This window comes from Plectropomus leopardus, chromosome 22, assembly GCF_008729295.1.
Source record: "Plectropomus leopardus isolate mb chromosome 22, YSFRI_Pleo_2.0, whole genome shotgun sequence".
In the NCBI taxonomy this organism is placed as follows: Eukaryota; Metazoa; Chordata; class Actinopteri; order Perciformes; family Serranidae; genus Plectropomus; species Plectropomus leopardus.
In genome coordinates, this window is record NC_056484.1 from 8274094 (window position 1) to 8286761 (window position 12668).

The 12668-nt window shown below is 40.6% G+C and overlaps 1 protein-coding gene across 1 annotated transcript in view; it reads right to left on the minus strand.

The window, feature by feature from the left end:
• The window catches only part of snd1 (staphylococcal nuclease and tudor domain containing 1), a 245358-nt gene that overhangs the window by 223692 nt on the left and 8998 nt on the right, over window positions 1-12668 (minus strand). Inside the window, exons 5-9 of the mRNA XM_042511217.1 lie at window positions 8887-9047; window positions 6603-6694; window positions 5313-5471; window positions 5104-5210; window positions 4032-4122 (exon numbers count right to left, since the gene is read on the minus strand). Of these exons, the coding sequence (XP_042367151.1) occupies window positions 4032-4122; window positions 5104-5210; window positions 5313-5471; window positions 6603-6694; window positions 8887-9047 (610 nt within the window). The remainder of the gene's footprint in view (window positions 1-4031; window positions 4123-5103; window positions 5211-5312; window positions 5472-6602; window positions 6695-8886; window positions 9048-12668) is intronic.

Below are 12668 nucleotides of genomic sequence, written 5' to 3' on the forward strand. Positions count from 1 at the left end.
TCACAAACACTAGTTTTCCATATTCTTGGTCGACCTAAAAGCAACATTGGTGGTGCTCCTGACAAGCTAGTGATGAGAGGCTGGTAAAGGGGTTTACACCACGTCACCTTTTATCCATCACCTCGCAGGTCGATGGTTACCCAGGGGAGAGGAGGGGAAGGGAAAGGAAAGGAGGGGAGAGGAAGACTATTGGGGCATGGCCTACATCCACTTCTACGGTCCCAGTAGAGGAGGGAGGAGAGAGAGGCGAGACAGTCGAAAAGTAAGATGCGTCAGCAGGATTGACTTGTGGGGATTGGACCTGCTCTGCCTCTCCACTCTATCCATCACTCAGATAATAAGAAGTGAAAAGGAGAGTGGACGAGAAGACGAGAGGAGTGTATGATGATGGGATTGATGGATAGATGTGTCCCTCAGAGAGTCGGTGCATTGCAGTATTAGGTGCCGACAAATGTCACAGGGACGAGTACGGAGGGGCAATGACAGGCCCGAGTAACCTTAGCCTGTCCGATATGTACTTAGCTTTAAAATGGCACAAGCAGTTGCAGGGTCATCGTGACGTTTTCCATCACAACTGTCACTGCCACTTCTGACAAAAAAGTTTTTGGGCTCACATGGTCGCCACGCCATTTCAGTCCTTTGACACTGTCATGTACAACTTTTCAAACTCTAAGATCACATTTATTTTACAGAAAATGGTTCAATTTTAACGACAAAAAATTGACTGCATGGTACAGGAGCATAGCTTATTATTCTCAAAGCAAAAAGATTAACAGTAGCAGCTAGCCTCCTCTGTGGCTTGCATTTCGGGGGACGGCAAAAGAAAGAGGACAAAAAAGTCATGCAGAGATCAAAAAGTGCAGCCAGGTCTAAAGGTTTAACGTTTTTTTGTGCTTTTTATCAATCTAGATTGTTTTAGTGTGAGTTGTTGAGTGTTGGAGAAATCAGCTGCGAATGATGGCTGCCTTCACTCAAATATAATAGCTAGATGGCACTCGGCTTGCACTCAAAAAACCAAAATATACATTTAAAAACTCAACAGCAATGTCTCTTGTTACACAGAGATTGAGCTATAGTACAACTGCAAAATCCCTTCTTTACGCCGCTTTTGCATCACGACACAGGACCAAACAACCTCAGCGTCATGCCGCACCAGTGTGATTTTAGACAGCATGCAGGCATGATATGTAACAACACCATCGGCCTCAAGTCTGACATAACGTGCCAGTCAGCAGTGTTTTATAAACAATAAAAATGGCAAAGCATGGCAATAAAAATTCTTTACTTTCCCATCCTCTGCTCGGACAGTAAGGAGCTTCCAGACCTTTTTCAGCAGAGGTTCGTCTTTGAGCTAGCTCCTACTTGCTACTGGCTGCTTTTCAGATCTTTGAGAAACCGGTCGGACACATAACACATCTCAGCCTGCTTACAGTCCCTTTTACACAGATGTCAATTTGGCGCTGTTACTACCTCCACTGCCAGCTTAAGGGCAAGACAACTCTGTATTCCCGATCCATGATTGTACCCTTTATATAAAAATTGTGAGGCATAACAAGAACGCAACATTCCAACCATAAGCAGGTAATTTAAAAGGTGCTAATTTCTCTTTTAGGGGTCGACAGATTATCAGCCTGACAAATTATTGGGTATATTCGGCATTTTGTCAACTACCTGTATCTGTAATTATTTTAATGATTGCCGATAAAATTAATTGATTATAAAGTGCAAAGAAAGTAACTTTTACTTTGTAAAACCTCACAGAGCTATTTTTATTGATTCGTTTTTTATTGAAATTTTCACGACTTTTTTTTAATTTTTTTTTTTAAGTTGCTACATTTGCTAAAGGCATTTAAATAAAGTTTTGTCTTGGAGTTTGTCATATTCCAAAACCTAAATACTGACAAATATTTTAACTTTTATTGTAAATGCATATTGGTTTCAAATATCAGTTATCAGTCTCATTCACTACAAATAATCGATAACAGCCCTGAAAAGCCGGTATCAGTCGACCCCTCGTCTTTTTCCAGAAATCATAACCCGGGTCCTCAAGATAATCCGCAGACCTTGTTGTCAGCAGTTTCATGTAGGAACATTTTTTTTAATTACCAAACTACACCCCCAAACTGCATCATCATGTAAACTGAAGCATGCACCTAGCACTGCTGAGCGAGCTAATATTACAGCTCAGCCGCGGAGGATGCCATTAATGTTTACATCTCACGCTGTAATGAGCTTCTCATCAATGAACAGATTCAAGCTTCGTTCAGTATAAAGAAAATAGTTCCTACATGAAACTGCTCACAGCAAACTCTGTGGATTATCTTAAGTAACCAGGTCAAGATTTCTGGAAAAAGACTTTTTTTTTTTTTTTTTTTTTTGGCGCTTTGAGCACAACGAGCCAAGTACCTTCACGTTTCATTATACTGAAGAGAAGGCAGACGTCTCAACCACTGATATCTCCAACCCTCAGCAACTCACACCAAAACAACCTAGACAGATAAACTGCACTCTAGGTAAGAGGAAAAAAAATGTGTTTTTTATTTTGGGGGTAAACTGACCCCATAAATGGGTGCAGTGCTGCAGCTGTTAAAAAAAAGGGAAAAAAAAGCTCACGGAAACCCGAGAGAGGACAGGCATAGTCCCAGGGATCTTGATAATTCACTGACTGTCACTTCTCATGTCTTTTCATCCTTCTTCCCCTAAGTCTCCCCGTACCTCTCCACACAAACTCACACTTTCAATTTCTTCCTCAACCCCCCCTACCTTTCTTTCTGCTCCTTTCATACACCCTCCAGAGCTCACCACCAAATGTTCCCTAACCCCCCCCCCTCACTGCCCACATCCAGCCCTCTTTTATTGAGGGGGTTCAGAGAGATCTGAGAGCAGCTCACACAGATAATATAAATGTTTTATCCTTTCTCTAGCCTCTTCCTTCTGACTCAGGAAAAAATATACATACACATAGATTCTTTTTTGGCGCCTTCTTTATGGCGTGTGCAGTTTATCAAATTCATTCTGTAAGCAGATTTCCAAAGCAACACCTTTTATGTAACCCTCTGGCTAGCCATGAATTTTTCAGGGTCTTAAAAGTTCATGGTCTGGAGGGAGCAAACACAGACAAAAGACAAACTTTAGGAGGTATTAAACTTTTTTTTTTTCATTCCTAGAGAAAAAAATATATCATCTGCAGGGGAAGGGTGCAAGTCATCATCAGAATACACACAGAGGGGAACAGATTTAAAGCTGATGTTTTGGGCCTGGAGTTGCTTTACTACATTAAAGCTGCAACTTTGACACTATAATATGTCAGTTTATGGTTAAACTGTATTACTAAAATGTATCAAGGAGTCCGTCTCACTTGATTTGAACTAATGTGTGCTGACAACTAGGAGGGAACACAGTTCTGTGTACTTGATATTAAGGACAGTTTATTCCCCTGAGGTCCTGGCCAATAACCTCCAAAGCTAATATCTCCAGTTCTTGGCTTTTGGGGGTCGTTGTGTGGTGCTGCTGCTACAGCATACGCCAGCGATTTGGCCCTAATTTGACTGGGGAGTGCTTCAAGGTTGCTGTTAAGCATTCCTCCTAGTACCTTAAGTGAAGGGATTTTTATTTTTTTTATTTTTGTTCAGAGGTGGGGGGGTGCAAATGTAAAAATAAGAGGTGTCAGGAGGATATAATTTGTTAGAAGCCTCAAAGTGGCTCTGCTTCTGCTGCAGTGCTGGGAGAAAATTGGAAACACCGCAGCAGACATCAAGTGGTGGAAGCGAGGGGGAAACAACCGGCCTCTGCTCAGCACTGAAGCCAAGTCTTATTCACGCTGGATACTGTTTGTGTGTCATGCTGAAAGTTTTATACCTTCCTGCTGCTTTTTTTCTCCGCAGTTCAAAGATAAGCAAGGACTTTCTAGTGAAGCAAGATGATAGAAATTGAAAGATATTAATGTTGGGGGGGAAGTGCCAACTAAAGACAACACCATCACCAGTGAGACACAACTTTAGAGGGAAAAAAAAGCGACTTTAGGGCCTCACCTTAGCTACAAATTGCCTGTCCTTCTGGTCCAAGTTGGCTGTGGGTGCCACATAGTCTTTCCAGATGCGGACCTTGCGCTCTTTAGCAGATCTGGCCAAGAAAAAGAAAAAAAATCACATAATTATCATCAGTGGTAGTCCTCCACCATTAGCCAGAAATACATAGGACATAAAGGGCTTAATCAAGTGAATAACAATTATCCATTTGGCTGGAAAAAAAGCTACAAAAGCTCATTAAAGTGCAAAAATTTCAGCATGATTAGCCCATAGTCATTGCTGCCATGATTATAGGGAATGAATATCATTGTAGCCGAATAGAGTGGGACTGTTCATCTCAAGTGGTGGTGGCATACATTTGCATATCATTTCATTTACACAATTAATTACACACATCAATTACGCAATTACTTTTGGCATGTGCTTTCATTTTTTCTCGCAAATCAGTGATGTCCAAAGCCAAATACACTGCAAATTCCGACAATTTTTTTTATATGTCAAGTGAGCATATTTAATAATGTATGACATGACAGCTTGTCTGCCATTGAATAAAATACAACAGTGATATGGGAATTGAATTAGGAGTAGGGATGAGCATTTTTAAGTAATTTCTGTATCTCACAGTGACCTTTGACCACCAAAATCTAAATCAGCTCATTGCTGAGTCCAAGCAAATGTTTGTGCCAATTCTGAAGCAATTCGCTAAAGGCATCATTGACATACACTAATCGTGAGAATTAGACAGAAGCAAGGTCACAGTGACCTTTAACCACCAAAATCTAATAGGTTCATGGTTGAGTCCAAGTGGACGTTTTTGCCAAATATAAAGCAATTCCTTCACGTTGTTCATGAGATGTCACATTGATGAGAATGGGATGGACAGACAACCTGAAAACTAACACTGAAATCCAAAATGAGTACTTTAGTGCTCATGCCCATCCCTTATTAGGAATCAACAACTTTTTAACAAATGCCCAAACTTAGTATCAAGACCTGTGCACTATTCAACAGTTTTGAAAAACATTTGACAAACTGTAGAAACTCCCATTCAAGAAAAGGTCTGTTTTCTGCGTACCTTTCAGCAGCTCTGAGTTTCTCAGCTCCCTGGGTGTACACAGCCATGGACCAGTCCACACAGCGGGCAAAGCCTTCCTTCAGTAGGAGCTCTGTGATGTTACCATTCTGGTAACACAAACAGGGAAAGTCAAAAAAACACCTAATGAGATAAGAGAGCCTAAATTTTGAAGGCAATTCCACCTCCAGGTGCCGTCTCCTGCTTCTTACCGGGTGAAGAATGGTGCCCAGGATGATCTGGTTGGGGCAGCTCTCCAGTATGATCTGAACGTCTCTCTGCAGAAGACGGGATTCAGTGAAGAATTTGGCCTCTGCTGCGAATGGCTCCGGTGTCTCTGTACCATCTGCTTCCCGCTTGAATGTGGGACACTGAGGAGAAGAAAAACTCACATCAACACAATAATAATCACCCCTCAATTTGTAGGTAATCTTGCAAGCTATGTAATGTGTCAAAATGTGCCTGCACACATTTTGACTGCTGCAGTTCCCAGCAGTCAACCGGTGCCTCGAGGAGATTTTTTTGTGCACACATTCTTTTGATATGATCTGCTTTTTCTGTGTACTACTGTTATCCACTTTTAACCGATGTCACCTTGCTGTACATGCTATCTGTATTCTCCTTTGAGCGGGCCAAAACACCAGACAGATATAAACACAACAGGCGCAATGAGCAGACAAGCCTTTGAACAAAGACACAAAGAACAACTTGAAATGAATGTAATATCTTCAAGTGGGAGATGAAAAAGATTAGCTATCTTGAGTGGCCCATTGGCAAATCTGGGCTTGGTGAAAGAGACTGATGGGAAAATTTAGTGGAGCGGATATGACACTGCTAGAACAAACACAGACTCAGAAGAAAGGCAAAGATGAGTCACTAGTCTTTTTAATGTCTTTTTTATATATATATTCATAATAAGAATGGACCATCTACCTGAATATACTTTATTAATAGTCTCTGTGAGACATGTGTGCAGGAAACTGACAAACATCAAGTGGTTAGCCATTTATGCATATATTTTTTGTATTTATTTGCTCACAATTTATTGTTACTGTTGTCTCCAAGTTAAATAGAAAAACTGGGGGCTCAATACAGAAACATTCAAAGAATGAAATCCTATCTTATCTTGGTTAAGATGACATTTAGGATGTTTGGTACTGCAAAAAAATATTTTTCCTAAATGCATTTAGAAAGAATAAATCCTCTTATTTTAGAGTAGAAATTTAGCCACTACAGAAACCTCCTAATAAAGGGATTCGACGGGTTAAGAATCTTAAGGTAGGATGGTATAGCCCCTGTCCTATAGTCAAAAATGGCAGCAGCACTTGTTCAATCTGTATGGCAATGACATGAACACAGAAATATTATGATTAAGATAAGGTTAAGGTTAAGAAAGCACAAGCACAAAGGATATTTTTATGTAATGAGACCTGTTTCCCCAAAATAAAAATGCAGTTCCCATTTCACCACATCTGTAAGTGCAGGGAGTGTGTGGCAGTTACCTTCACTCCAGACAGCATGACAGTGACCAGGTAGTGGTCGGGGAGCAGCAAGGCACGAACAACACTGCCGTCACGCACATGCTCGATGATGGCTGGGGGGGAGGAAGGAGAACAGAATGTGTTAGTGTTTGAGGGAGAGGAGAGTGTGTCGAATTACGATGACCACACAGACATCAAGCTCATGGACTAGACGCGCTTATTTGTGGGCAGGACAAAACTTTTACTACCTTTTAAATACAATGTGTCATACTGAAAAATGTAGGGTGATGACTGACTGACTTTTTTTAACTTGCACACCAACATTTCACAATTATTTCAAATATGACAATATTTCACATTTGATACAGGTCATTTAAATAGCATATTCTCTTGCAATATTCCAAATTCTGTCTTTTTTTAACAATATAATGCCAATATTATTCAGGTTTTAGGGAGCATTCCTAGGGCATGTATACAGCACATTTCAAATGTGTCTCAGTTCCCGTTCTAACCTCTTGCCAGTTTGCGGTCAGCTCTGTGCGTTGTGCGCAAACTAGCCAACAGTTTGCAAGGCTGTGGGGGCAGAGAAGCATATCCAAACGAGAAGCCCACATTTACGGTGGGAAGGAGAAACACACCTACCTTAAACATAATGAAAGACTAGGATATCAGCAGATTTTTGGATATGTGCAAAAACGTCAACCAAAATGGCACAAGCGCCTCCAGCCTTGCCACTTTTCAGTATTTTGATGTGATTAATGACATGTTATGGTTAATAATTGGAGTATGCACAGCTGCATGTAAACAGGGATATGAGTGGAGTATTCATTTTTATTAGTCATGTAAATAACTTAGTAAGAAAATTCCTTTTTTTGAAATAAGCAAAAAACTAGATATTCTGTGCTTGTAAACTTAAGATATGATTCTAGTAGGAATACATGGTCCAAGGCTACTCAGTCCACACCAATAAAAATCTGAATTTATTTTAAACAGTTTTCTTCATCCTGGCAGGACTGTTAACTGCGAGTATTCTCTTTTTTCAACAATGCCCTGCATGAAACTCACTGAATTCAAAACTCTCAAATAACCTGTGATCTAACAACCACAGTGTTTCACTACGGAGCAGAGACGAGATGTTAAAGATCTCTCTGTGGTCCTTCTCAAAGAGGAGAGAGTCGTGGCCTCTTTGAGACTGACTGTGTAGACTTTAAGTGATACTCCAACCACAGTCTTAATCAAACACTCAGTACTGTGGGCCTAACGGGTTGCTTGGAAAAGGTTTGCAGCTTCCTTCCTCACAACATAAAAGGACTGTGGTCAGCTTGAGTGACTGCTGTCTGTGTGCAAAGTGTGTTTGAAACTATTTCTATCGCTGGATATTTTTGACACGTGTCCCGACATAAACTCTAGCTGACCACAGCCACTTTTTTCTTTGGAAACAAGGAATCTACTTATTTCTAGATCTTGTTTTCGCAGCTACTTTGCACGCCTACAGTAGTGACTACTTGATCCTAAAAGACAGACTTTTGGAGTATCACTTCAAAGGTTTTATACATGCTGTATGCAACATATCAAGGCTTGAGGCACAGCAAATTTATTCGAAAAGCTTTTGAGGTATTACATTGTGTTTCTCTACAAAATCATATCACTCAGCTGTTGCTCCTGACCTCTAAAGTACTTAAAGAAATTGGACAGGATGTGAGTCACTTGTGTGAAAGGCATTTCACGCCTAAATGGCATTTTGATGATGGGTTCTCTCAGTCTCTATACGCCTTCTTTTTGTATGCCTCTATATGTGTCTGTATAAGCAGATGAGAGAGAAATTGGTATTCTGGCATTCAGCCACAGCATCTCAGCGCACATTTTACGAGCTTCGGCTGAATCTCTTCTTCCAATTTCGAAACAATCCTAACCGTCTCTCATGAATGGTAAGAACAAGAAATAAAAGAATGAAAAGGCCCTCCCTCTGTTCATTTCCCCATTCAATTAAAGGGTAGTGAAATGAGCTGAGCCACTGTTAACGGCAGTCGCCTGGAAATGAATTGAGTGGCACATTATACCTCGGGTAGGGTCAGAGATGAGAGGCTGGAGGAATGAGCCGGTGAAGGGTGATACACTGCGTGCCATTACATGCCCTGAAGTGGATATTTTGAACCGAATATCTTCAACCAGCCTGCAAATGTGGCCTTTATGGGAAAATAGAGGCTTATGTAATATTGTGTGCTTTTATATGCCATGTGTCTTTGTTTCCTCGGCCAAGCTTTCTCTGGATGAGTGTGTCAGTGTGGATGTTTGAGCTCATTACCATTGATAGGTTTCTGGTGCAGGGAGTCGACGAAGTTGCGGGGATTCTCTATGGTGTACTTCATGTCGCGGATGGTGTGTGTGCCGCCACCCTCGCTCCACAAGCCCTTCTTGGAAGCCTTTGACTGGTCCTCCAGTTCACAGAGTCTGGCCTGGTCTGGACTGGTCACACAAACACACATAAAAAGGAAAGTTTAAGACACAATAAAAGGAAAACCCTAAAAACACGTTTCAAACTTTGGACAACTGTTAAAGTGATAAAATCAATATGTTGCGCTCTGTATGTGGAGTGAACAGAAGTTAGCTGGAAAGATTTCTTACAACACGACTGTTTGGCTTTCATCCATTTGAGTTTCTTGCTGCTGTTATTTAACCACTGAATGTAAAAAAGTTGGCACAAATATTTTCCATCTCTTTCTAGGCCATCTGCTTTGGAAGAACTTGAATGCAGCCACAGTGTGAAGGCTAAACATCATAAGATCAACGGTTCGGTTCATCTGATTTCATTTGAACAGAATGGCATCTTTAAAAGGTTGTTTTACTTTGTAAAACAATACAATAAACCATGAAATCTCTGAAGCAATTTTATTCAACTTACTTCAGTTTATCAGTTAAAGTGAACCTCTGTGTTTTTCATCCTGGAACTGGGTTGGAAATTAGCACCAACTACCAGCTAAATGCTGGTAAAATATGCAAGCGGCTGCTACATTTGCTTCACTCACTTGCCCAAAAACAATGGTAATCAATTGTGCGGCTGGTAGACTTTCAAAGCCACCACCTTCATTGGCAGATGAAAAAAAAAGTTCATTTCCAACCCTGATTTGGACCCTATTTTCATGTTTTTTTCTGTCTCATTACCATTTTTTTTTAAATTGTTCCAGTATTCAGAGAGATCTATATAGCCAGCAGCGGCAAAACAGGTTGCAGTCTAATCCCAAATTAACTTTGATTTAATGTGTTTTTGCCACTGACAGGCTCAGATTGTTATTATGTGTCTGGCAACATAACAGGAAGGAGACTCCAGATAAATAATTTAACATTCATGAGGAAGAGACAAAAAACACATTAAAGAAAGCATCTCTCTCAATACTGGTCCAATATCAAAAACGACTGCTTCACTTTTTTTCTTAAGGTACATCTTTACTGTCATTAGTAACATTGTTATCAGTGATTATAGTATGAAATATCCATAAAATATAACAGCTGACAAACTGTATAATTAGGCCAAATAATAAACGCAATTAAAGCAGGAAGTTTGTGCAAAACAAGCAATTTGGATGAATTTTGAAATCATATAAAAGCCTACCATACATTTTTGTTACACTCCTCAAAATTAAGAAGGCCTTGCATTCTCTAATGAAGATTTGGTGACCCCTATGTTGGGAACCAGTGCCTTAGACACAAAAACATCGGCAAATAGAGTCCAGCTTGAAAAATTCTGACGTTTTCCTTGAAGCAGCATGAAATCTGGCCTGCTCCTGAAACCTGCAGCTGAGTGAAGCTGATACTGAAACTCTCACAGATGGCTTTGAACAAGCTTTAATAAAAATGCTGCTAAAGAACACTGCTGCACTAATACCTCGAGTTATCACATTTAAGTAGGTGACAAACACTTCTACAAAAGATCAGAGGGTCTTTGAGTGCTATAAATATCCTTTCAAAGCCTGCTTGAACAAAAATATAAAGCTCAGCTTGTGAATTTCACACCAGTCAGACACGGATAGCCACTGTAGCTAACAAGCAGAAAAAGTTTCAATTGTAGTTGCACCCCTTGTTAACTTTAACATGTTTTAACTGCTCTGATCCGGTCTGTGTTAAAACATGAGCTTGTCCCAACAGGCAAATATTAGCGTTACAAGAACTACAATTACAACAACTTGCAGCCGACGCGGAAGGTCGTTTAACTTCTATCAGGTTGGCTTCATTACAATTCATCAAACTGTACAGTTGCAGCTTTTCGGTGCGACAGAACTGTCACTGGTGGTTAGCTTCAACATCTACGAGGGCTCATTAAAAGTACAGGACTGCATGTGTACTGGTGTGGTGGGGCTCCATCTTTGTTGAATTGCAGTGCTGTTTCTGACAAACTGCACTGTTTTAGTGGCAACCAGCTGATGACCAGATTAAAACTGCCTCAAAAAAATGTATCCGAGCATTTTGCAAACAGACAATAACAGTGTTTGACAGCTCCTTCAAAAGCTACCACGCAGCTGGCTACAAACGCCACAATTAATTCCATGCTGGCTCTCTAAATTGTGCAGCCTAATGCTTTCTGAGGGCCCTTGTACAACTTTAATTATTCATTACTTCAAATGGCCAACAGGCTTTTGTTTTTCCTAGAAGCAGAGGCTGTCCGATTGATATGGGGGTAGCAATGGTGACTGGAGCTTTTTAAAAAAAGAACAAACTCAATGTTTCACATCTTTTGCTGCCTAAAAGACACTGTCTGCTTTCGAAAGGCAACAAAGTGGGTCTCAATTAAAATGCCACACACATAAACATGTATGTAGCCTGTACTCCAGCTGCGTGTGCCTAATTGGGCTTTTGGATTCCTGCCCAAAATTCGTCCACTTCTCTTTTAACTTCAAATTGAATCAAAACAGTTTCTTGCTTACTGAGCAACAACGGCGAAACTTTCTGTGAGAAGTCGATTGCGTTTAAGCTACTTAGAATTTAAGAGCTGCAAAGATGGAGTTGAGAGAAACTAACAATGCAATCAAAGAAGGCAGACGGGAATAAATGGGAAGCAACTCACAAGCAGAGATTGGTTAAGATATAGAAATAACTTCATGTGTGGAGGCAGATGATAGTGAAGTTATCCGTGTCTCCGAATAGACTGGGTTTCTTTTTAGGTCAGCAAACTCCTTCCAGCCAACACATTGCTTGAAATCAAAACGGATATTGATGGGAAAGAAAGTGCGATACTGAGAGGCTACTGGAGGAACAAGGGCCAAGACAAAAAAAAAAAAAAAAAACGTTATATTTGAACACACTGTAGGCTACATCTTTCATCTCCATGTGGCTCCCTTGTGCAACCAAAAATACTTTAAACACATATAAAATGTTGAGCCTTAGCGAACCGTTTTGCAGCTCCCTGTTGTCTTTGTACAGTTTGAAGAGGGTGTAGGAAGTCGTGTTCCCCAGCGTGCTTGACTGGAGGGGTTCCGCTCCTAGTGAGCAGCGCGGCCCAAATGAGCACAGTTCATCCCCCCAGACGTTCACACCCCTCAACCAGAACTCCTCTGGGGCTCCAGTTAAAAAGGAAGCAATGGGGGGATTATAAAGCACAGTTGGTTTCCATGCTAATGTGGCTCCCTTCTGCTCAGATGGGTGGGCGTTTAATATAAACCAATCAGTCAAACCCTCTGACTGTGCCTGTGGTATTGCATTTTCAAAAGCAAAGTGTATAGCCGTGGAATCTGACCGGTTTTCAGCCACCTCGGTGAATGTATAAAGCATTTTAAAGAAAGAAGCAGTCTGACTGAGATGTAAGGAGATTGATGAATGTGTCTGTACCAATCACCGGATGGCTCAGCACCAAGGACAGCATTTTTCTATGTCGGATCAAGTGAAGGGGAAACTCAGTCAGATGATGAAGCCTCCAACGGCAAACCAGAAAACTCATCTGTGTGATTTAAATAAATATAAATCTGACTGACACTGACAGCTGCAATATTTATCAAGAAGCCAAAGCTGACAGAAAAAAAGATCACATAATTCATTAATGGTAAACTTTTAACTTCAAGACTAGAATATTTTTGTTGCACAAGTCAGCAAGATTTA